The sequence below is a fragment of the Procambarus clarkii genome, chromosome 58 (genome assembly GCF_040958095.1).
Source record: "Procambarus clarkii isolate CNS0578487 chromosome 58, FALCON_Pclarkii_2.0, whole genome shotgun sequence".
Classification (NCBI taxonomy): Eukaryota; Metazoa; Arthropoda; class Malacostraca; order Decapoda; family Cambaridae; genus Procambarus; species Procambarus clarkii.
The window spans coordinates 29,951,430-29,977,502 of NC_091207.1; the positions used below are offsets into that span (position 1 = coordinate 29,951,430).

The 26,073-nt window shown below is 45.3% G+C and overlaps 1 protein-coding gene across 1 annotated transcript in view; it reads left to right on the forward strand.

Moving 5' to 3' along the window:
• LOC138353609 (beta-1,4-glucuronyltransferase 1-like) overlaps positions 1 to 26,073 on the forward strand; it is an 88,502-nt gene that overhangs the window by 55,661 nt on the left and 6,768 nt on the right. Inside the window, exons 2-3 of the mRNA XM_069306807.1 lie at positions 15,444 to 15,593; positions 25,502 to 25,706. Of these exons, the coding sequence (XP_069162908.1) occupies positions 15,444 to 15,593; positions 25,502 to 25,706 (355 nt within the window). The remainder of the gene's footprint in view (positions 1 to 15,443; positions 15,594 to 25,501; positions 25,707 to 26,073) is intronic.

Consider the following 26,073-nt stretch of genomic DNA (forward strand, 5'->3'; position numbering starts at 1 on the left):
CTACTGGAAGGTAGTTGTGCTTTCTGGGTTCGAGTCCCACTGGTGGGTGTTGTCCAAAGATTATTAATCTTGACTTGTGGTTTATGCAAGTATAGGCTTATAAGCTGGACACGAGTTCTCTCACATTGACAGTGGCTTGATGGAAAATGCAGACTGAGCCCACACTCATCTGGTGCCTTCGGGAAGTGGAGATGTTTGGGATATATATCTCGAACTATCTACTTCTTTTGTAAGGTCTGATGGTGTAGTGGGTTAAAGCATACTAGTTATGCCAGCTAATGGAAGGTAGTTGTGCTTTCTGGGTTCGAGTCCCACTGGTGGGTGTTGTCCAAAGATTATTAATCTTCACTTGTGGTTTATGCAAGTATAGGCTTTTAAGCTGGACACGAGTTCTCTCACATTGACAGTGGCTTGCTGGAAAATGCAGACTGACCCCACACTCATCTGGTGCCTTCGGGAAGTGGAGATGTTTGGGATATATATCTCGAACTATCTACTTCTTTTGTAAGGTCTGATGGTGTAGTGGGTTAAAGCATACTAGTTATGCCAGCTACTGGAAGGTAGTTGTGCTTTCTGGGTTCGAGTCCCACTGGTGGGTGTTGTCCAAAGATTATTAATCTTCACTTGTGGTTTATGCAAGTATAGGCTTATAAGCTGGACACGAGTTCTCTCACATTGACAGTGGCTTGATGGAAAATGCAGACTGACCCCACACTCATCTGGTGCCTTCGGGTAGTGGAGATGTTTGGGATATATATCTCGAACTATCTACTTCTTTTGTAAGGTCTGATGGTGTAGTGGGTTAAAGCATACTAGTTATGCCAGCTACTGGAAGGTAGTTGTGCTTTCTGGGTTCGAGTCCCACTGGTGGGTGTTGTCCAAAGATTATTAATCTTCACTTGTGGTTTATGCAAGTATAGGCTTATAAGCTGGACACGAGTTCTCTCACATTGACAGTGGCTTGATGGAAAATGCAGACTGACCCCACACTCATCTGGTGCCTTCGGGAAGTGGAGATGTTTGGGATATATATCTCGAACTATCTACTTCTTTTGTAAGGTCTGATGGTGTAGTGGGTTAAAGCATACTAGTTATGCCAGCTACTGGAAGGTAGTTGTGCTTTCTGGGTTCGAGTCCCACTGGTGGGTGTTGTCCAAAGATTATTAATCTTCACTTGTGGTTTATGCAAGTATAGGCTTATAAGCTGGACACGAGTTCTCTCACATTGACAGTGGCTTGATGGAAAATGCAGACTGACCCCACACTCATCTGGTGCCTTCGGGAAGTGGAGATGTTTGGGATATATATCTCGAACTATCTACTTCTTTTGTAAGGTCTGATGGTGTAGTGGGTTAAAGCATACTAGTTATGCCAGCTACTGGAAGGTAGTTGTGCTTTCTGGGTTCGAGTCCCACTGGTGGGTGTTGTCCAAAGATTATTAATCTTCACTTGTGGTTTATGCAAGTATAGGCTTATAAGCTGGACACGAGTTCTCTCACATTGACAGTGGCTTGATGGAAAATGCAGACTGACCCCACACTCATCTGGTGCCTTCGGGAAGTGGAGATGTTTGGGATATATATCTCGAACTATCTACTTCTTTTGTAAGGTCTGATGGTGTAGTGGGTTAAAGCATACTAGTTATGCCAGCTACTGGAAGGTAGTTGTGCTTTCTGGGTTCGAGTCCCACTGGTGGGTGTTGTCCAAAGATTATTAATCTTCACTTGTGGTTTATGCAAGTATAGGCTTATAAGCTGGACACGAGTTCTCTCACATTGACAGTGGCTTGATGGAAAATGCAGACTGACCCCACACTCATCTGGTGCCTTCGGGAAGTGGAGATGTTTGGGATATATATCTCGAACTATCTACTTCTTTTGTAAGGTCTGATGGTGTAGTGGGTTAAAGCATACTAGTTATGCCAGCTACTGGAAGGTAGTTGTGCTTTCTGGGTTCGAGTCCCACTGGTAGGGTGTTGTCCAAAGATTATTAATCTTCACTTGTGGTTTATGCAAGTATAGGCTTATAAGCTGGACACGAGTTCTCTCACATTGACAGTGGCTTGATGGAAAATGCAGACTGACCCCACACTCATCTGGTGCCTTCGGGAAGTGGAGATGTTTGGGATATATATCTCGAACTATCTACTTCTTTTGTAAGGTCTGATGGTGTAGTGGGTTAAAGCATACTAGTTATGCCAGCTACTGGAAGGTAGTTGTGCTTTCTGGGTTCGAGTCCCACTGGTGGGTGTTGTCCAAAGATTATTAATCTTCACTTGTGGTTTATGCAAGTATAGGCTTATAAGCTGGACACGAGTTCTCTCACATTGACAGTGGCTTGATGGAAAATGCAGACTGACCCCACACTCATCTGGTGCCTTCGGGAAGTGGAGATGTTTGGGATATATATCTCGAACTATCTACTTCTTTTGTAAGGTCTGATGGTGTAGTGGGTTAAAGCATACTAGTTATGCCAGCTACTGGAAGGTAGTTGTGCTTTCTGGGTTCGAGTCCCACTGGTAGGGTGTTGTCCAAAGATTATTAATCTTCACTTGTGGTTTATGCAAGTATAGGCTTATAAGCTGGACACGAGTTCTCTCACATTGACAGTGGCTTGATGGAAAATGCAGACTGACCCCACACTCATCTGGTGCCTTCGGGAAGTGGAGATGTTTGGGATATATATCTCGAACTATCTACTTCTTTTGTAAGGTCTGATGGTGTAGTGGGTTAAAGCATACTAGTTATGCCAGCTACTGGAAGGTAGTTGTGCTTTCTGGGTTCGAGTCCCACTGGTGGGTGTTGTCCAAAGATTATTAATCTTCACTTGTGGTTTATGCAAGTATAGGCTTATAAGCTGGACACGAGTTCTCTCACATTGACAGTGGCTTGATGGAAAATGCAGACTGAGCCCCACACTCATCTGGTGCCTTCGGGAAGTGGAGATGTTTGGGATATATATCTCGAACTATCTACTTCTTTTGTAAGGTCTGATGGTGTAGTGGGTTAAAGCATACTAGTTATGCCAGCTACTGGAAGGTAGTTGTGCTTTCTGGGTTCGAGTCCCACTGGTGGGTGTTGTCCAAAGATTATTAATCTTCACTTGTGGTTTATGCAAGTATAGGCTTATAAGCTGGACACGAGTTCTCTCACATTGACAGTGGCTTGCTGGAAAATGCAGACTGACCCCACACTCATCTGGTGCCTTCGGGAAGTGGAGATGTTTGGGATATATATCTCGAACTATCTACTTCTTTTGTAAGGTCTGATGGTGTAGTGGGTTAAAGCATACTAGTTATGCCAGCTACTGGAAGGTAGTTGTGCTTTCTGGGTTCGAGTCCCACTGGTGGGTGTTGTCCAAAGATTATTAATCTTCACTTGTGGTTTATGCAAGTATAGGCTTATAAGCTGGACACGAGTTCTCTCACATTGACAGTGGCTTGATGGAAAATGCAGACTGACCCCACACTCATCTGGTGCCTTCGGGTAGTGGAGATGTTTGGGATATATATCTCGAACTATCTACTTCTTTTGTAAGGTCTGATGGTGTAGTGGGTTAAAGCATACTAGTTATGCCAGCTACTGGAAGGTAGTTGTGCTTTCTGGGTTCGAGTCCCACTGGTGGGTGTTGTCCAAAGATTATTAATCTTCACTTGTGGTTTATGCAAGTATAGGCTTATAAGCTGGACACGAGTTCTCTCACATTGACAGTGGCTTGATGGAAAATGCAGACTGACCCCACACTCATCTGGTGCCTTCGGGAAGTGGAGATGTTTGGGATATATATCTCGAACTATCTACTTCTTTTGTAAGGTCTGATGGTGTAGTGGGTTAAAGCATACTAGTTATGCCAGCTACTGGAAGGTAGTTGTGCTTTCTGGGTTCGAGTCCCACTGGTGGGTGTTGTCCAAAGATTATTAATCTTCACTTGTGGTTTATGCAAGTATAGGCTTATAAGCTGGACACGAGTTCTCTCACATTGACAGTGGCTTGATGGAAAATGCAGACTGACCCCACACTCATCTGGTGCCTTCGGGAAGTGGAGATGTTTGGGATATATATCTCGAACTATCTACTTCTTTTGTAAGGTCTGATGGTGTAGTGGGTTAAAGCATACTAGTTATGCCAGCTACTGGAAGGTAGTTGTGCTTTCTGGGTTCGAGTCCCACTGGTGGGTGTTGTCCAAAGATTATTAATCTTCACTTGTGGTTTATGCAAGTATAGGCTTATAAGCTGGACACGAGTTCTCTCACATTGACAGTGGCTTGATGGAAAATGCAGACTGACCCCACACTCATCTGGTGCCTTCGGGAAGTGGAGATGTTTGGGATATATATCTCGAACTATCTACTTCTTTTGTAAGGTCTGATGGTGTAGTGGGTTAAAGCATACTAGTTATGCCAGCTACTGGAAGGTAGTTGTGCTTTCTGGGTTCGAGTCCCACTGGTGGGTGTTGTCCAAAGATTATTAATCTTCACTTGTGGTTTATGCAAGTATAGGCTTATAAGCTGGACACGAGTTCTCTCACATTGACAGTGGCTTGATGGAAAATGCAGACTGACCCCACACTCATCTGGTGCCTTCGGGAAGTGGAGATGTTTGGGATATATATCTCGAACTATCTACTTCTTTTGTAAGGTCTGATGGTGTAGTGGGTTAAAGCATACTAGTTATGCCAGCTACTGGAAGGTAGTTGTGCTTTCTGGGTTCGAGTCCCACTGGTGGGTGTTGTCCAAAGATTATTAATCTTCACTTGTGGTTTATGCAAGTATAGGCTTATAAGCTGGACACGAGTTCTCTCACATTGACAGTGGCTTGATGGAAAATGCAGACTGACCCCACACTCATCTGGTGCCTTCGGGAAGTGGAGATGTTTGGGATATATATCTCGAACTATCTACTTCTTTTGTAAGGTCTGATGGTGTAGTGGGTTAAAGCATACTAGTTATGCCAGCTACTGGAAGGTAGTTGTGCTTTCTGGGTTCGAGTCCCACTGGTGGGTGTTGTCCAAAGATTATTAATCTTCACTTGTGGTTTATGCAAGTATAGGCTTATAAGCTGGACACGAGTTCTCTCACATTGACAGTGGCTTGATGGAAAATGCAGACTGACCCCACACTCATCTGGTGCCTTCGGGAAGTGGAGATGTTTGGGATATATATCTCGAACTATCTACTTCTTTTGTAAGGTCTGATGGTGTAGTGGGTTAAAGCATACTAGTTATGCCAGCTACTGGAAGGTAGTTGTGCTTTCTGGGTTCGAGTCCCACTGGTGGGTGTTGTCCAAAGATTATTAATCTTCACTTGTGGTTTATGCAAGTATAGGCTTATAAGCTGGACACGAGTTCTCTCACATTGACAGTGGCTTGATGGAAAATGCAGACTGACCCCACACTCATCTGGTGCCTTCGGGAAGTGGAGATGTTTGGGATATATATCTCGAACTATCTACTTCTTTTGTAAGGTCTGATGGTGTAGTGGGTTAAAGCATACTAGTTATGCCAGCTACTGGAAGGTAGTTGTGCTTTCTGGGTTCGAGTCCCACTGGTGGGTGTTGTCCAAAGATTATTAATCTTCACTTGTGGTTTATGCAAGTATAGGCTTATAAGCTGGACACGAGTTCTCTCACATTGACAGTGGCTTGACTGGAAAATGCAGACTGACCCCACACTCATCTGGTGCCTTCGGGAAGTGGAGATGTTTGGGATATATATCTCGAACTATCTACTTCTTTTGTAAGGTCTGATGGTGTAGTGGGTTAAAGCATACTAGTTATGCCAGCTACTGGAAGGTAGTTGTGCTTTCTGGGTTCGAGTCCCACTGGTGGGTGTTGTCCAAAGATTATTAATCTTCACTTGTGGTTTATGCAAGTATAGGCTTATAAGCTGGACACGAGTTCTCTCACATTGACAGTGGCTTGATGGAAAATGCAGACTGACCCCACACTCATCTGGTGCCTTCGGGTAGTGGAGATGTTTGGGATATATATCTCGAACTATCTACTTCTTTTGTAAGGTCTGATGGTGTAGTGGGTTAAAGCATACTAGTTATGCCAGCTACTGGAAGGTAGTTGTGCTTTCTGGGTTCGAGTCCCACTGGTGGGTGTTGTCCAAAGATTATTAATCTTCACTTGTGGTTTATGCAAGTATAGGCTTATAAGCTGGACACGAGTTCTCTCACATTGACAGTGGCTTGATGGAAAATGCAGACTGACCCCACACTCATCTGGTGCCTTCGGGAAGTGGAGATGTTTGGGATATATATCTCGAACTATCTACTTCTTTTGTAAGGTCTGATGGTGTAGTGGGTTAAAGCATACTAGTTATGCCAGCTACTGGAAGGTAGTTGTGCTTTCTGGGTTCGAGTCCCACTGGTGGGTGTTGTCCAAAGATTATTAATCTTCACTTGTGGTTTATGCAAGTATAGGCTTATAAGCTGGACACGAGTTCTCTCACATTGACAGTGGCTTGATGGAAAATGCAGACTGACCCCACACTCATCTGGTGCCTTCGGGAAGTGGAGATGTTTGGGATATATATCTCGAACTATCTACTTCTTTTGTAAGGTCTGATGGTGTAGTGGGTTAAAGCATACTAGTTATGCCAGCTACTGGAAGGTAGTTGTGCTTTCTGGGTTCGAGTCCCACTGGTGGGTGTTGTCCAAAGATTATTAATCTTCACTTGTGGTTTATGCAAGTATAGGCTTATAAGCTGGACACGAGTTCTCTCACATTGACAGTGGCTTGATGGAAAATGCAGACTGACCCCACACTCATCTGGTGCCTTCGGGAAGTGGAGATGTTTGGGATATATATCTCGAACTATCTACTTCTTTTGTAAGGTCTGATGGTGTAGTGGGTTAAAGCATACTAGTTATGCCAGCTACTGGAAGGTAGTTGTGCTTTCTGGGTTCGAGTCCCACTGGTGGGTGTTGTCCAAAGATTATTAATCTTCACTTGTGGTTTATGCAAGTATAGGCTTATAAGCTGGACACGAGTTCTCTCACATTGACAGATGGCTTGATGGAAAATGCAGACTGACCCCACACTCATCTGGTGCCTTCGGGAAGTGGAGATGTTTGGGATATATATCTCGAACTATCTACTTCTTTTGTAAGGTCTGATGGTGTAGTGGGTTAAAGCATACTAGTTATGCCAGCTACTGGAAGGTAGTTGTGCTTTCTGGGTTCGAGTCCCACTGGTGGGTGTTGTCCAAAGATTATTAATCTTCACTTGTGGTTTATGCAAGTATAGGCTTATAAGCTGGACACGAGTTCTCTCACATTGACAGTGGCTTGATGGAAAATGCAGACTGACCCCACACTCATCTGGTGCCTTCGGGAAGTGGAGATGTTTGGGATATATATCTCGAACTATCTACTTCTTTTGTAAGGTCTGATGGTGTAGTGGGTTAAAGCATACTAGTTATGCCAGCTACTGGAAGGTAGTTGTGCTTTCTGGGTTCGAGTCCCACTGGTGGGTGTTGTCCAAAGATTATTAATCTTCACTTGTGGTTTATGCAAGTATAGGCTTATAAGCTGGACACGAGTTCTCTCACATTGACAGTGGCTTGCTGGAAAATGCAGACTGACCCCACACTCATCTGGTGCCTTCGGGAAGTGGAGATGTTTGGGATATATATCTCGAACTATCTACTTCTTTTGTAAGGTCTGATGGTGTAGTGGGTTAAAGCATACTAGTTATGCCAGCTACTGGAAGGTAGTTGTGCTTTCTGGGTTCGAGTCCCACTGGTGGGTGTTGTCCAAAGATTATTAATCTTCACTTGTGGTTTATGCAAGGATAGGCTTATAAGCTGGACACGAGTTCTCTCACATTGACAGTGGCTTGATGGAAAATGCAGACTGACCCCACACTCATCTGGTGCCTTCGGGAAGTGGAGATGTTTGGGATATATATCTCGAACTATCTACTTCTTTTGTAAGGTCTGATGGTGTAGTGGGTTAAAGCATACTAGTTATGCCAGCTACTGGAAGGTAGTTGTGCTTTCTGGGTTCGAGTCCCACTGGTGGGTGTTGTCCAAAGATTATTAATCTTCACTTGTGGTTTATGCAAGTATAGGCTTATAAGCTGGACACGAGTTCTCTCACATTGACAGTGGCTTGATGGAAAATGCAGACTGACCCCACACTCATCTGGTGCCTTCGGGAAGTGGAGATGTTTGGGATATATATCTCGAACTATCTACTTCTTTTGTAAGGTCTGATGGTGTAGTGGGTTAAAGCATACTAGTTATGCCAGCTACTGGAAGGTAGTTGTGCTTTCTGGGTTCGAGTCCCACTGGTGGGTGTTGTCCAAAGATTATTAATCTTTACTTGTGGTTTATGCAAGTATAGGCTTATAAGCTGGACACGAGTTCTCTCACATTGACAGTGGCTTGATGGAAAATGCAGACTGACCCCACACTCATCTGGTGCCTTCGGGAAGTGGAGATGTTTGGGATATATATCTCGAACTATCTACTTCTTTTGTAAGGTCTGATGGTGTAGTGGGTTAAAGCATACTAGTTATGCCAGCTACTGGAAGGTAGTTGTGCTTTCTGGGTTCGAGTCCCACTGGTGGGTGTTGTCCAAAGATTATTAATCTTCACTTGTGGTTTATGCAAGTATAGGCTCATAAGCTGGAAACGAGTTCTCTCACATTGACAGTGGCTTGCTGGAAAATGCAGACTGACCCCACACTCATCTGGTGCCTTCGGGAAGTGGAGATGTTTGGGATATATATCTCGAACTATCTACTTCTTTTGTAAGGTCTGATGGTGTAGTGGGTTAAAGCATACTAGTTATGCCAGCTACTGGAAGGTAGTTGTGCTTTCTGGGTTCGAGTCCCACTGGTGGGTGTTGTCCAAAGATTATTAATCTTCACTTGTGGTTTATGCAAGGATAGGCTTATAAGCTAGACACGAGTTCTCTCACATTGACAGTGGCTTGATGGAAAATGCAGACTGACCCCACACTCATCTGGTGCCTTCGGGAAGTGGAGATGTTTGGGATATATATCTCGAACTATCTACTTCTTTTGTAAGGTCTGATGGTGTAGTGGGTTAAAGCATACTAGTTATGACAGCTACTGGAAGGTAGTTGTGCTTTCTGGGTTCGAGTCCCACTGGTGGGTGTTGTCCAAAGATTATTAATCTTCACTTGTGGTTTATGCAAGTATAGGCTTATAAGCTGGACACGAGTTCTCTCACATTGACAGTGGCTTGATGGAAAATGCAGACTGACCCCACACTCATCTGGTGCCTTCGGGAAGTGGAGATGTTTGGGATATATATCTCGAACTATCTACTTCTTTTGTAAGGTCTGATGGTGTAGTGGGTTAAAGCATACTAGTTATGCCAGCTACTGGAAGGTAGTTGTGCTTTCTGGGTTCGAGTCCCACTGGTGGGTGTTGTCCAAAGATTATTAATCTTTACTTGTGGTTTATGCAAGTATAGGCTTATAAGCTGGACACGAGTTCTCTCACATTGACAGTGGCTTGATGGAAAATGCAGACTGACCCCACACTCATCTGGTGCCTTCGGGAAGTGGAGATGTTTGGGATATATATCTCGAACTATCTACTTCTTTTGTAAGGTCTGATGGTGTAGTGGGTTAAAGCATACTAGTTATGCCAGCTACTGGAAGGTAGTTGTGCTTTCTGGGTTCGAGTCCCACTGGTGGGTGTTGTCCAAAGATTATTAATCTTCACTTGTGGTTTATGCAAGTATAGGCTTATAAGCTGGACACGAGTTCTCTCACATTGACAGTGGCTTGATGGAAAATGCAGACTGACCCCACACTCATCTGGTGCCTTCGGGAAGTGGAGATGTTTGGGATATATATCTCGAACTATCTACTTCTTTTGTAAGGTCTGATGGTGTAGTGGGTTAAAGCATACTAGTTATGCCAGCTACTGGAAGGTAGTTGTGCTTTCTGGGTTCGAGTCCCACTGGTGGGTGTTGTCCAAAGATTATTAATCTTCACTTGTGGTTTATGCAAGAATAGGCTTATAAGCTGGACACGAGTTCTCTCACATTGACAGTGGCTTGATGGAAAATGCAGACTGACCCCACACTCATCTGGTGCCTTCGGGAAGTGGAGATGTTTGGGATATATATCTCGAACTATCTACTTCTTTTGTAAGGTCTGATGGTGTAGTGGGTTAAAGCATACTAGTTATGCCAGCTACTGGAAGGTAGTTGTGCTTTCTGGGTTCGAGTCCCACTGGTGGGTGTTGTCCAAAGATTATTAATCTTCACTTGTGGTTTATGCAAGGATAGGCTTATAAGCTGGACACGAGTTCTCTCACATTGACAGTGGCTTGTTGGGAAATGCAGACTGACCCCACACTCATCTGGTGCCTTCGGGAAGTGGAGATGTTTGGGATATATATGTCGAACTATCTACTTCTTTTGTAAGGTCTGATGGTGTAGTGGGTTAAAGCATACTAGTTATGCCAGCTACTGGAAGGTAGTTGTGCTTTCTGGGTTCGAGTCCCACTGGTGGGTGTTGTCCAAAGATTATTAATCTTCACTTGTGGTTTATGCAAGTATAGGCTTATAAGCTGGACACGAGTTCTCTCACATTGACAGTGGCTTGATGGAAAATGCAGACTGACCCCACACTCATCTGGTGCCTTCGGGAAGTGGAGATGTTTGGGATATATATCTCGAACTATCTACTTCTTTTGTAAGGTCTGATGGTGTAGTGGGTTAAAGCATACTAGTTATGCCAGCTACTGGAAGGTAGTTGTGCTTTCTGGGTTCGAGTCCCACTGGTGGGTGTTGTCCAAAGATTATTAATCTTTACTTGTGGTTTATGCAAGTATAGGCTTATAAGCTGGACACGAGTTCTCTCACATTGACAGTGGCTTGATGGAAAATGCAGACTGACCCCACACTCATCTGGTGCCTTCGGGAAGTGGAGATGTTTGGGATATATATCTCGAACTATCTACTTCTTTTGTAAGGTCTGATGGTGTAGTGGGTTAAAGCATACTAGTTATGCCAGCTACTGGAAGGTAGTTGTGCTTTCTGGGTTCGAGTCCCACTGGTGGGTGTTGTCCAAAGATTATTAATCTTCACTTGTGGTTTATGCAAGTATAGGCTTATAAGCTGGACACGAGTTCTCTCACATTGACAGTGGCTTGATGGAAAATGCAGACTGACCCCACACTCATCTGGTGCCTTCGGGAAGTGGAGATGTTTGGGATATATATCTCGAACTATCTACTTCTTTTGTAAGGTCTGATGGTGTAGTGGGTTAAAGCATACTAGTTATGCCAGCTACTGGAAGGTAGTTGTGCTTTCTGGGTTCGAGTCCCACTGGTGGGTGTTGTCCAAAGATTATTAATCTTCACTTGTGGTTTATGCAAGAATAGGCTTATAAGCTGGACACGAGTTCTCTCACATTGACAGTGGCTTGATGGAAAATGCAGACTGACCCCACACTCATCTGGTGCCTTCGGGAAGTGGAGATGTTTGGGATATATATCTCGAACTATCTACTTCTTTTGTAAGGTCTGATGGTGTAGTGGGTTAAAGCATACTAGTTATGCCAGCTACTGGAAGGTAGTTGTGCTTTCTGGGTTCGAGTCCCACTGGTGGGTGTTGTCCAAAGATTATTAATCTTCACTTGTGGTTTATGCAAGGATAGGCTTATAAGCTGGACACGAGTTCTCTCACATTGACAGTGGCTTGTTGGGAAATGCAGACTGACCCCACACTCATCTGGTGCCTTCGGGAAGTGGAGATGTTTGGGATATATATGTCGAACTATCTACTTCTTTTGTAAGGTCTGATGGTGTAGTGGGTTAAAGCATACTAGTTATGCCAGCTACTGGAAGGTAGTTGTGCTTTCTGGGTTCGAGTCCCACTGGTGGGTGTTGTCCAAAGATTATTAATCTTCACTTGTGGTTTATGCAAGTATAGGCTTATAAGCTGGACACGAGTTCTCTCACATTGACAGTGGCTTGATGGAAAATGCAGACTGACCCCACACTCATCTGGTGCCTTCGGGAAGTGGAGATGTTTGGGATATATATCTCGAACTATCTACTTCTTTTGTAAGGTCTGATGGTGTAGTGGGTTAAAGCATACTAGTTATGCCAGCTACTGGAAGGTAGTTGTGCTTTCTGGGTTCGAGTCCCACTGGTGGGTGTTGTCCAAAGATTATTAATCTTTACTTGTGGTTTATGCAAGTATAGGCTTATAAGCTGGACACGAGTTCTCTCACATTGACAGTGGCTTGATGGAAAATGCAGACTGACCATACACTCATCTGGTGCCTTCGGGAAGTGGAGATGTTTGGGATATATATCTCGAACTATCTACTTCTTTTGTAAGGTCTGATGGTGTAGTGGGTTAAAGCATACTAGTTATGCCAGCTGCTGGAAGGTAGTTGTGCTTTCTGGGTTCGAGTCCCACTGGTGGGTGTTGTCCAAAGATTATTAATCTTCACTTGTGGTTTATGCAAGTATAGGCTTATAAGCTGGACACGAGTTCTCTCACATTGACAGTGGCTTGATGGAAAATGCAGACTGACCCCACACTCATCTGGTGCCTTCGGGAAGTGGAGATGTTTGGGATATATATCTCGAACTATCTACTTCTTTTGTAAGGTCTGATGGTGTAGTGGGTTAAAGCATACTAGTTATGCCAGCTACTGGAAGGTAGTTGTGCTTTCTGGGTTCGAGTCCCACTGGTGGGTGTTGTCCAAAGATTATATATATATATATATATATATGGTGTAGTATATATATATATATATATATATATATATATATATATATATATATATATATATATAAATGTACCATTTATTAGTGTAAGGCTGTGTGACCAGTATTACCACATCATTATAAATATTAATGTAAGGATCTATATATATGCTGGAGTTATTGAATAGTGTATTCATGTGTTTATTGCCAGTACAGTGATTTACTGTGTTTTTTTTGCCAGTATAGTGATTTACTGTGTTTACTGTCAGTATTGTGATTTACTGTGTTTAATGCCAGTACAGTGATTTACTGTGTTTATTGCCAGTATAGTGATTTACTGTGTTCAAGCCAGTACTGTGATATATTGTGATCATGAAGAAATAATAGGCGCTTCACGGCACGATAGTAAGTACAGTGTGCATATAGTGAGGGGGCGTGGCCTCTCGCGAGTTGCCAAGCGCTCACTAATACTTTATTTGGAGCGTGGGAATAGGCACGACTGAGGGGGAGTGTTGCCATCATGTAGCGTTCCAGATTTGTGAAGAGGGAGTGACAGCTGTTCCTGTACTTCGTTGCCTTGTTGCTGATCCAGTGTTATAATACTTTAATCCTTTAAGTAAAATACAAAACCACCTTTGTGTTTATGTTATCCCTCCATTTACTTTGTTGCTATTGAGTCCATTGAAAAGAGTGATTGAGTCGTACGCTTACCTGATACCAATTTGAGTAATGTTCTATTGAGCCATTATCTATCACTACTATATTACTATTCCACTGAAGTGCTATTGGACACGGGAAACACCAGTTGGCGACCTTTTAGTTAGCAGTAGAGCCCTTTGTCGGGGCAGGCACATGATCTAGAGAGAAGTGATCGTGTTCCCACTCGACGGCTGGAGGTAGACTGGGAGACTCTCCCGGTGAACAGAGGCACCTTGAGGATGGAGTGAAGACCCACAGGGCTACAGTAAGTAACAGTTATCACTACTAGTACTTGGTGGTGACTGGTGAGAGGTAGAGTAACCTCGACATTGGCGATATTGCCAGGATATTAACTCCGATATTTAGAGTAACCCCATCATTGGCGACCTCGCCAGAATTTTAAGTACAGTTACGCGAAACCCCGACATTGGCGACCTTGCCAGGATTACGATCAGGATATCGATCAGGATAACGAGCAGCATAACGATCAAGGATAACGATTAAGATTGTGGTGTTTAATAGTGGCCAGAGTTTCTCATGAGTAGAAACAACTGACGATTTACTATAAAACCAGAAAAACGGCCAGCCTACTCATGAGAAACTCTCCAGACACAAAGCAGAACGCTTTAAAAGAGACCAACGTCGTCTATGCCTTCAAATGCCCACTTGGGGACTGTAAGCTCCAAAAAAAACAGTATATAGGCAAGACAACAACATCTCTTTCTAGGCGTTTAACGATGCATAAACAACAGGGCTCCATTAAGGAACATATAATCTCTTCCCACAACCAAACCATAGCCAGAGAAATCCTAGTAAACAACACAGAAATCATCGATAGATACAGCGATAGCAGGCGGCTTGACGTTTGGGAGGAACTACACATTAAGAAGTCAACACCAGCAATCAACAGCCAATTAATGCACAACTATATTCTACCCACCTCAAGACTCCGCTCCAATATAGAAGCATCAAGAAATATGGACCAATAGGCTTTCTACAATCACTTCCATTTCAATACCCATTGTTTCGTGTTCTGTCTTGTGTTGATGAAATTAATACCCTATTAATGCCACCTCTTGTTCTGTCTTGTGTTGATGAAATTAATACCCTATTAATGCCACCTCACCCCATCCACCTCACTCAAATGTAGATATAAACAAAATCGGAGATGCGTAAGTTCTATTCAGTTGTGTATTTGTAAACAATAGTCTTTGAAAATGTAATAAGTTTTACGAAACGCGCTCGTGTCGCGTCAGACTAGAAATAAAAATGAATTTTGGAGAATTGATTTTTTAATTACCTCCAACAGTGAAAAGAAATGTACGAAAGATTGAGAAAATTCGTGTTAGAATTATTAATCTTACTTTTTCGGTCATATTTAATAATATATGTCTACAGGAAAGACTGCTACTAAAATATACTAATATATATATATATATATATATATATATATATATATATATATATATATATATATATATATATATATATATATATATATATATATATATATATATATATATATATATATATATATATATATATATATAATATTTACATATTTACACATATAAATACATATATATGAACACATGAATCAATGGGTCCATTCGATGCCTCGTTCGCTTCTCCATGTTCATATTCAAAGGAGGTACTGTTGTATGTGCAAAAATCCGGTCTTATTGGAGGACGTGTGCACTGAAATATATGTAAGTTGCTGCTATGATCACTAAGAACATAATGTCCATATGGTTATCACCAGTGAGAAAGTCAACTGGAGCTCTTAGGTAACTCGAACCCACGACCGTCGGACTGCCAGCCGCCACCTCTCCCACTATACCATTAACACCACATACCTATACAGTGGTAGAGGTGGCGGTTTGCAGTCCATTGGTGGCGTGGGAGGGGGTTCGAGTCACCTAAGAGCTCCATTTGATTTTCTCATTGATATATATATCATATTAGTGTGATTTCTCTGTGTAATTATCACCAATATTGAGCAGGGTGATGACCTCAACAATACCTCTTCAGGGCCCCGTGAGCATTGCCTTGTACGCCCCCGGGGACGACTTCAACGCCACCGTCGCCACCATACTGTACCTGCGCCAGTGTGCCAGGTCAGAGATCAGGAAGCTGGTCACCTTCCATATCTTCTTCCACGACTCCCACACACCCAAGGAGGTAAGGTGCTTCAGGCGGGAGGTGCCAACACATCCAGAGAGGTGTCCGTGCCTCAGGCGGGAGGTGCCAACACTCCCACTCACCCAGGGATGTGTCAGTGCCTCAGGTGGGAGGTGCCAACACATCCAGGGAGGTGTCAGTGCCTCAGTGGGGAGGTGCCAACACATCCAGGGAGGTGTCAGTGCCTCAGTGGGGGAGGTGCCAACACTCCCACACACACACAGGGAGGTGTCAGTGCCAACACTCCCACACACACACAGGGAGGTGTCAGTACCAACACTCCCACACACACAGGGAGGTGTCAGTGCCAACACTCCCACACACAGGGAGGTGTCAGTGCCAACACTCCCACACACACAGGGAGGTGTCGGTGCCTCAGGCAGGAGGTGCCAACCCTCCCACACACCCAGGGAGGTGTCAGTGCCTAAGGGGGTAGGTACCAACACATCCAGAGAGGTGTCAGGGCCTCAGTGGAGCGGTGCCAACACTCCCACACACCCAGGGAGGTGTCAGTGCCAACACTCCCAGACACACACACACACACAAGAAGGTGTCAATGTCAACACTCCCACACACACCCAGGGAGGTGTCAGTTCCAACACTCCCACGCACATAGAGGTGTCAGTGCCAACACTCCCACATCCAGAGAGGTGTCAGTGCTAACACTCCCACACACCCAGGGAGGTGTCAGTGCCAACACTCCCACACACACACAGGGAGGTGTCAGTGCCAACACTCCCACACACACACAGGAAGGTGTCAGTGCCAACACTCCCACACACACAGGGAGGTGTCAGTGCCAACACTCCCACACACACAGGAAGGTGTCAGTGCCAACACTCCCACACACACAGGGAGGTGTCAGTGCCAACACTCCCACACACACACAGGGAGGTGTCAGTGCCAACACTCCCACACACACACACACAGGAAGGAGTCAGTGCCAACACTCCCACACACACACAGGGAGGTGTCAGTGCCAACACTCCCACACACACACACAGGGAGGTGTCAGTGCCAACACTCCCACACACACACTCAGGGAGGTGTCAGTGCCAACCCTCCCACACACACACAGGAAGGTGTCAGTGCCAACACTCCCACACACACAGGGAGGTGTCAGTGCCAACACTCCAACACACACACACACAGGGAGGTGTCAGTGCCAACACTCCCACACACACAGGGAGGTGTCAGTGCCAACACTCCCACACACACACTCAGGGAGGTGTCAGTGCCAACACTCCCACACACACAGGGAGGTGTCAGTGCCAACACTCCCACACACACACTCAGGGAGGTGTCAGTGCCAACACTCCCACACACTCAGGGAGGTGTCAGTGCCAACACTCCCACACACACACAGGAAGGTGTCAGTGCCAACACTCCCACACACACACACACAGGGAGGTGTCAGTGCCAACACTCCCACACACACAGGGAGGTGTCAGTGCCAACACTCACACACACACACACAGGGAGGTGTCAGTACCAACTCTCCCACACACACAAGAAGGTGTCAGTGCCAACACTCCCACACACACCGGGAGGTGTCAGTGCCAACACTCCCACACACACACACAGGGAGGAGTCAGTGCCAACACTCCCACACACACAGGGAGGTGTCAGTGCCAACACTCCCACACACACACGCACACACACAGGAAGGTGTCAGTGCCAACACTCCCACACACACACACAGGGAGGTGTCAGTGCCAACACTCCCACACACACACACACACACACAGGGAGGTGTCAGTGCCAACACTCCCACACACACAGGGAGGTGTCAGTGCCAACACTCCCACATACACACACAGGGAGGTGTCAGTGCCAACACTCCCACACACACACACAGGAAGGTGTCAGTGCCAACACTCCCACACACACACAGGAAGGTGTCAGTGCCAACACTCCCACACACACACACAGGAAGGTGTCAGTGCCAACACTCCCACACACACACAGGAAGGTGTCAGTGCCAACACTCCCACACACACCCAGGAAGGTGTCAGTGCCAACACTCCCACACACACACAGGGAGGTGTCAGTGCCAACACTCACACACACACACACAGGGAGGTGTCAGTGCCAACACTCCCACACACACACACAGGAAGGTGTCAGTGCCAACACTCCCACACACACACACAGGGAGGTGTCAGTGCCAACACTCCCACACACACAGGGAGGTGTCAGTGCCAACACTCCCACACACACAGGGAGGTGCCAGTGCCAACACTCCCACACACACAGGAAGGTGTCAGTGCCAACACTCCCACACACACAGGGAGGTGTCAGTGCCAACACTCCCACACACATAGGGAGGTGTCAGTGCCAACACTCCCACACACACACAGGGAGGTGTCAGTGCCAACACTCCCACACACACAGGGAGGTGTCAGTGCCAACACTCCCACACACACAGGGGGTGTCAGTGCCAACACTCCCACACACACCCAGGAAGGTGTCAGTGCCAACACTCCCACACACACAGGGAGGTGTCAGTGCCAACACTCCCACAGACCCAGGGAGGTGTCAGTGCCAACACTCCCACACACACACACAGGAAGGTGTCAGTGCCAACACTCCCACACACACACACAGGGAGGTGTCAGTGCCAACACTCCCACACACACACACTATAAAGAAAGGAGAGACTATAGGAATAACAGGACACTGGAGAGCAGAGAAAGATACCAGAATGCCAGGAATGAATATGTCAGGATGAGAAGAGAGGCAGAAAGACAATACGAAAATGACATCGCAAGCAAGGCAAAGACTCAGCCTAAATTGTTGCATAGCCACATTAGGAGAAAAACAACAGTAAAGGAACAGGTTATGAGATTAAGGATAGGGGCGGAAGGATTCACTACAAATGACAAGGAAGTGTGTGAGGAATTGAATAAGAAATTCCAGGAGGTCTTCACCTTAGAACAAGGAGAAATTCCAGAGGTAAGTGAGGGAATAGCTAACCAGGAACAACTGGAAGAGTTTGAGATTACCAGTGGGGAAGTAAGGAAGTGTTTACTAGAGTTGGACGTGACGAAGGCTATAGGCCCAGATGGAATCTCCCCTTGGGTTCTAAAGGAAGGAGCAAGAGAACTGAGCCTACCACTCTCCATAGTGTATAACAAATCACTGGCAACAGGGGAACTGCCAGATATTTGGAAAGCAGCTAACGTAGTCCCGATATACAAGAAAGGGGATAGACAGGAGGCACTGAACTACAGGCCAGTGTCCCTAACCTGCATACCATGCAAGCTGATGGAGAAGATTGTGCGAAAAAAACTAGTGGAGCATCTGGAGCGAAGGAACTTTGTAACACAGCATCAACATGGGTTCAGGGATGGCAGGTCCTGCCTCACAGGGTTACTTGAATTCTACGACCAGGCAACAAAAATAAGGCAAGAAAGAGAAGGGTGGGCAGACTGCATATTTTTGGATTGTCAGAAAGCCTTTGATACAGTGCCACACAAGAGGCTAGTGCGAAAGTTGGAGATGCAGGCTGGAGTGAGAGGGAAGGTACTCCGGTGGATAGAGGAATACCTAAGCAACAGGAGACAACGAGTCTGTGTGAGGGGTGAGGTCTCAGATTGGCGAGACGTCACAAGTGGAGTCCCGCAGGGGTCAGTCCTTGGACCTATACTGTTTCTGGTATATGTAAATGATCTCCCAGAGGGTATAGATTCGTTCCTCTCAATGTTTGCCGACGATGCAAAAATTATGAGGAGGATTGAAACAGAGGATGATAGTAGGAGGCTACAAGATGACCTGGATAGACTGAGTGAATGGTCCAACAAATGGCTGTTGAAGTTCAACCCGAGTAAATGCAAAGTAATGAAACTAGGCAGTGGAAACAGGAGGCCAGGCACAGGATACAGAATAGGAGATGAAGTACTTAATGAAACAGACAGAGAGAAAGATCTAGGAGTTGATATCACACCAAACCTGTCTCCTGAAGCCCACATAAAGAGAATAACGTCTGCGGCATATGCGAGGCTGGCTAACATCAGAACGGCGTTCAGGAACCTGTGTAAGGAATCATTCAGAATCTTGTACACCACATATGTAAGACCAATCCTGGAGTATGCGGCCCCAGCATGGAGCCCGTACCTTGTCAAGCACAAGACGAAGCTGGAAAAAGTCCAAAGGTATGCTACTAGACTAGTCCCAGAACTAAGAGGCATGAGTTATGAGGAAAGGCTGCGGGAAATGCACCTCACGACACTGGAAGACAGAAGAGTAAGGGGGGACATGATCACAACCTACAAAATCCTCAGGGGAATCGACCGGGTAAACAAGGATGAACTTTTCAACACTGGTGGGACGCGAACAAGGGGACACAGGTGGAAGCTGAGTACCCAAATGAGCCACAGAGACGTTAGAAAGAACTTTTTCAGTGTCAGAGTAGTTAGCAAATGGAATGCATTAGGAAGTGATGTGGTGGAGGCTGACTCCATTCACAGTTTCAAATGTAGATATGATAGAGCCCAATAGGCTCAGGAATCTGTACACCAGTTGATTGACGGTTGAGAGGCGGGACCAAAGAGCCAGAGCTCAACCCCCGCAAGCACAATTAGGTGAGCACAATTAGGTGAGTACACAGGGAGGTGTCAGTGCCAACACTCCCACACACACACACAGGGAGGTGTCAGTGCCAACACTCCCACACACACACACAGGGAGGTGTCAGTTCCAACACTCCCACACACACACACACAGGGAGGTGTCAGTGCCAACACTCCCACACACACAGGGAGGTGTCAGTGCCAACACTCCCACACACACACACAGGGAGGTGTCAGTGCCAACACTCCCACACACACACACCCAGGAAGGTGTCAGTGCCAACACTCCCACACACACAGGGAGGTGTCAGTGCCAACACCCCCCCACACACACACAGGGAGGTGTCAGTACCAACACTCCCACACACACACAGGGAGGTGTCAGTGCCAACACTCCCACACACACACAGGGAGGTGTCAGTGCCAACACTCCCACACAAGGTGTAAACGATAAAGTGCCACTTGCTGCAGACGATGAGTCATAATAACGCGGCTGAACACATGTTAACCAAACCACACATCAGAAAATGGAGAAACGACGACGTTTCGGTCCGTCCTGGACCGAAACGTGTCAAGTGGTGTGCGACTTGCTATCATGATTAGAAACACAGATTTGACAGAAGTAGAAGTCAATAAAACAAATACATCACAGTTTGATACAATATCCCTATGGGTGGTAAATGCACCACGGCAGGAAGCTCAGCAAGCCAGTGGTAACTCCTACGTTTACCTCCCTTAGGAGGTGGACCCCAAACAGAAGGAACTGCTTACCTGCAGATTTTTACTTTAAGCCTGAGCCCGTAAAAAAGCGGGAGCAAACCGCCAGGCTTCCACCACACGGGTGAAAACCTGTGTGGTGGAAAACAAAGCAGAACATGAGTGGAACAAGAATGGTTGAAGGGTTGACATCTAAGACCGTCTTCGATAACAATAACAAGTTTATTAGCAAAGAGACTAAACTACTACAACATCGAGTTTACGTTACGTTAATGTCCATCCAGTGGCACTCAACAGCTACTTAACAACCCCGAAATAGCAACGACTCCTGTCAATTGCTGCATGGCTGAATACTGAACTAACCTGAACACAGGTGTGCCCACTGACGACGCAACATTGCAAACAAATAATTCACAAGACTAAGTTTACACAACAGTGAGCGTGACGTTACGTTAATGTTCATCCAGTGGCTCTTGTAAGACAGCTATTCAACAGCCCCTCGAGAAATAACAACAGTCTGCATCTTGCCGTCACTCCGTGCTGACTGAATAAACTAACTGAAGAATGGTGCCCACTGGTGACACAAGCTTGCACTCAATATATCTCACGGCCCTCCTGGTGAGCAATATACTATAATCACAATCTTACTGGCCCTGGCAGCCCTCCCGGCGAGGTGGGTAATCCAACACTGATAACCCCCTATCACAGTTTTTTGTGAACACTCTATGCGACTCCCTGCAATGAAGTTGCAAATGTAAACAAAGTTAGGCAAGGTGGGGTCCTGAGACACTTCTCCAGTAACCCCTAAGTTACTTTAACTCTCATCTTCAGAGACGATAATCAAACAAATTGCCTTAATCAATTACAGAATTGATTATGTGATTAATTATGTTAATTGACTGTCAACAGCAGCCAGCAACAAAGTACTTCTACGTTAATCACGAACACTTGTCTCACTCAGACAATAAACATCAATAGTACTCTATGTTAATCACCAACACTTGTCTCCTACAACAAGTCACACTGTTAACAATAACTCGTTATCTCTAAAGTACATCACATTTGACACCCCTCAAGCATTCAATGAGTAATTCCCAATTATTATCAATGGACAACTAATTAAATCCCAATCGAGTTACGTTAACTAAGCCTACCACTCTCACTTGGTAGCTTCTCAACAGTCTATGTCAAACTTACTTTAATGAGTGTTCATTACCCTAATTAACCCAGAGCAATTATTTAACTGTCACCTGGACCGATAATTAATTATACATAAATACGTCTCACTCTGCACTGCCTAAGCAGGTCTCATCAAATACTGTGAATTCACGGACGAGGTGTTAATTACCCGAATTAACATGAGTGCTTAATCATCTACCGTTCCCCAGACAGATCCAATTAATCCAACGAGTTATGCTAACCCAGTGGCATCGCCCTACGTGCCAGTCAATCCCTTTGACGGTATTTACTCCGCTAATTAACATGAGCCACTAATTGCCGTCCCTGACGGGTAATTAGTCACGAGCAAATTACGTTAACACAAATACTGTCAACCCTTGACGGTTCCTCCCCACTATGTGACTTCATGATATGAATTCTAATTACACAATTAGCTAGAGTGGGCAATTAGTTGTCACACGGACAATTAATTGCACCTGAAACGTATCTGGACAAGCTCAACACTGTTTACCATAACAGCTCCCTCATTAAGTAATGTGCAACCACTTATGACGTTAATTGCCCTTTAATTAGCTCTCACTGAATCCTTAAATCATCAACACAACTTAAAGAAAACATAAAGTAACCTCAGGTTACATAGGTCAAACTCTCAGTGACATAACAAATAAATGTCACGGCCCCCATACGCTTGCAGGAACCTGCAACACGTTACTGACTGTACACCCACAGTAATGACACACACGGTTTGGCAACAATACCCCTACCCCTATATATCCCCTATATATATAGCCAATAGTATACCCCTACATCACTCCCCCTAATCTTGCATCAACCTACAAAGAACTACTGTGTGGAATCACTTGAATGCTAATTATTCTAATTAGCCAGGGTAAGTAATTAGCTGTCCCAGGGACAGATAATTACTTCAGCAATGCAATTACGTTAACTCAAGACACCGTCGCTTCATCAACAGGTGGCACTAATTCTCCTAATTAACCAGATTAACCAATTAATCAATGCCCCCTCATTACACACTGTGAATCCCCTGATTAATTAAAAAGGCCCTCCTTAAATCGTCAACACAGCTCCCAGGGCAGTAATATAACGTATACATGAACATCAACACTGCCCAAATACACCCAACATACATGTCATTAGCATATCCCATATGCTAATGACATCTAATGTCAGTAATCACAATTACTGATTCCCCCACACAACAATTACTGACTCCCCACACAACACCGTAATTTCAGACACCAGGGTGTCAATCAACCACCCATGACCTTGGTCTGACAAATTACTGGACATGCAATGAACATTCATCGAAATGTTACAACAAAACATGATAATAAAATCATACACATTACCCCTCATGAATAAATCAAACATATCACTAGAGAAAATTACACAGTATTTCACGGGAGACATCTCCCGTCACGCAGGGTGCAGTCTCACCTCCACAGATCTCCAGTATCAGCTCTTGATACTGGAAATGGCTCAAAAGGGCCACTACTTACGGGCTATTCATGCCCGTGCCACCTCTTGGGTGGCTTAATCTTTATCAATCATCACAATATTTACAGACTTCAGGGTGTCCCCTGACACACCCTATAACCTTGGCCCGGCATCTGCTTTCCTCTGAAATGATATAATTACACGGCCACAAACATGAATCTTGACTCTGAACGATATATATTAAGTCGACAGATCAACATAACAATTATATGGGAAAATCTCCACACTGACCGGTTTACATACTCGAGCCAGTCAACACACATTTTATATTACATATACATCTACATGTATGATACTGTGTATAACATACACACTCACGTCCCATACAGTCTGTGCCCTCCCACAGCTGCCAATTTGACGTCAATACAGGTGTCTCTCCTAGCTCGCTTCCCTCATCTAGGACAGGTGTTTGGGACAACTCAGCTGGAATCTGATTTAACATCAGCCCTCAAGCAATAGTATAGTATAGCTCTTTTTCACCAACTTCGAGGTCATCCCCGGAACTCACAGTTCCTGCGACGGTTCCAGCGCCGTCGCAGGAACTGGCGATGTATTGGCATTGAAATGTATTGAAATCGTATTGGCGTATGCCTCTCCATTGGAGACTTTCAGCGACGTGGAGAGGGGGAACCTGCTGCCTGGGTAACAGCTTCTCCCCCGAAGCAACCTACCGGATGCCTACAACTGAGACACTGTAATTTCATAAATCTGAGTACTCACGTTACCGGTCTCCGCATTTATCGTCACAGACATCCCCTCCAGGTTGAAGCAGATCATACAACTTGCTCCCACGTGGTTTTGCCATACCCATGTGACTCGACCCGGTGTGGCCACAGGGTGTGGCTATGGAGTGGTGCGCCGCGCTGCTCACAGGAGGTCGCGCGGACTTAGCTGGCTGTGGAGGCCTTAGGCGTATACAGTCGGTGTGGAAGAATTGTTCACTCACACGCACGCACACACGCCACGAGCGGGGCTCGCTCGTACACCGGGTGTGATGGATGGCGGTGACGAAACATGGATGACACGGCAAGGTGAAATTTCAATGTCCAACATGAGCCTGTAATCTCCCCAAAATTACACTAGAGGGCTTCCCCCTGAACACCGGGAAACCCTACCCGATTCCACCTCTAGCCAGTTATCATAGTCAATATAACAGACGACCACGAATGTTATCAATAACGTCAGATCACAACGAGGCTGCATCGTGCCTCGGCTGAGCACGTGTTCACACATTCAGAGCATTTTCTCAATTCGTTTCCTTAATAATTGTTCCACGATCTCGCAAATTGGATCCAGGCATGATCCACGATAGCAGGGTCAACGTAGTGATAAGAAAATTAATGATTACACGGCGATAACGGCGGTGGAGGTAGCAACATGCCACCTGGGCATATAGGGCATGGGTGAACTTCTTGTCTCTAGAGCGCTAGAGTGCACCATACACTCTAGCCCAGTCTAGAAAAACTAGCTGAAAATTTCATGCCCTCACAGTAACAAACCCCCTGTCCCTATATCTTATATGACGAAAAGGGATCCCGAAAAGGCTTTATAGGCACCATTATACTTCTACTGAGGAATGTACAAAGCAACCCAACTAAACAATATTTGTTTTAGAGGTTCCCGTTCAGCTGCCAATGTAATTATGTTCGTATGCTCCTCTGGTGTTAGAAATGACGTGATATCAATACACTAAACCATTTTTTTCTTTATGCAGATGATGAGTCGTAATAACGTGGCAGAAGATATGATGACCAAACCATACATCAGAAGATGGAGAATCGACGACGTTTCAGTCCCTCCTAGACCATTATCAGGTCATATATCATCGAATTTGACATACGACGACGTTTCTCTATATTCTGATGTGTGGTTTCGTCACCATTTTTGTCTCTGTCTTGTAACTGCCGTCTCCTTGCTACCCAGATCCCCTCGAGGGAGGAGATGTTGCGCAGGCGGGTAAACTGCCAGGCGGGGGCCCCCAACCTGACCAACGTCACCACCTACAGGGCCCACAACAAGCTCCTCTACCCCATCAATGTGGCGAGGAATATCGCCAGGCTGGCCGCTCGCACCTACTTCGTCTTCCCAGCAGATGTGGAACTTTATCCCTCAGTCGACTTTATCCCAGGTGAGGCGTCTATACATTAAATAACATTGATAACAACAGATACAGCGCCAACACCAGCATCAGCGGTGGTAATACCAGCAGCAACACTAGAATCAGCCATGATAATACCAGCAACAGTAGCAATGACAGCAAGACATCATAAGAAAAGTTATAATTAGTCGGGTTCCTATCCTGGCCGGGGCGGATTGACTGGGCGCTAATTTTTAACTGTAGCCTCTGTTCACCCAGCAGTGAATGGGAACTTGGTTGTTAAACGAATTGGCGGGTCGTATTCCAGGGAAATTTAAAGAATTAAGGACTTACCCAAAATCCTATGCGTGCTAGTAGCTTTAAAAGAATGTAAGACCTCATTTATATATATATCTAT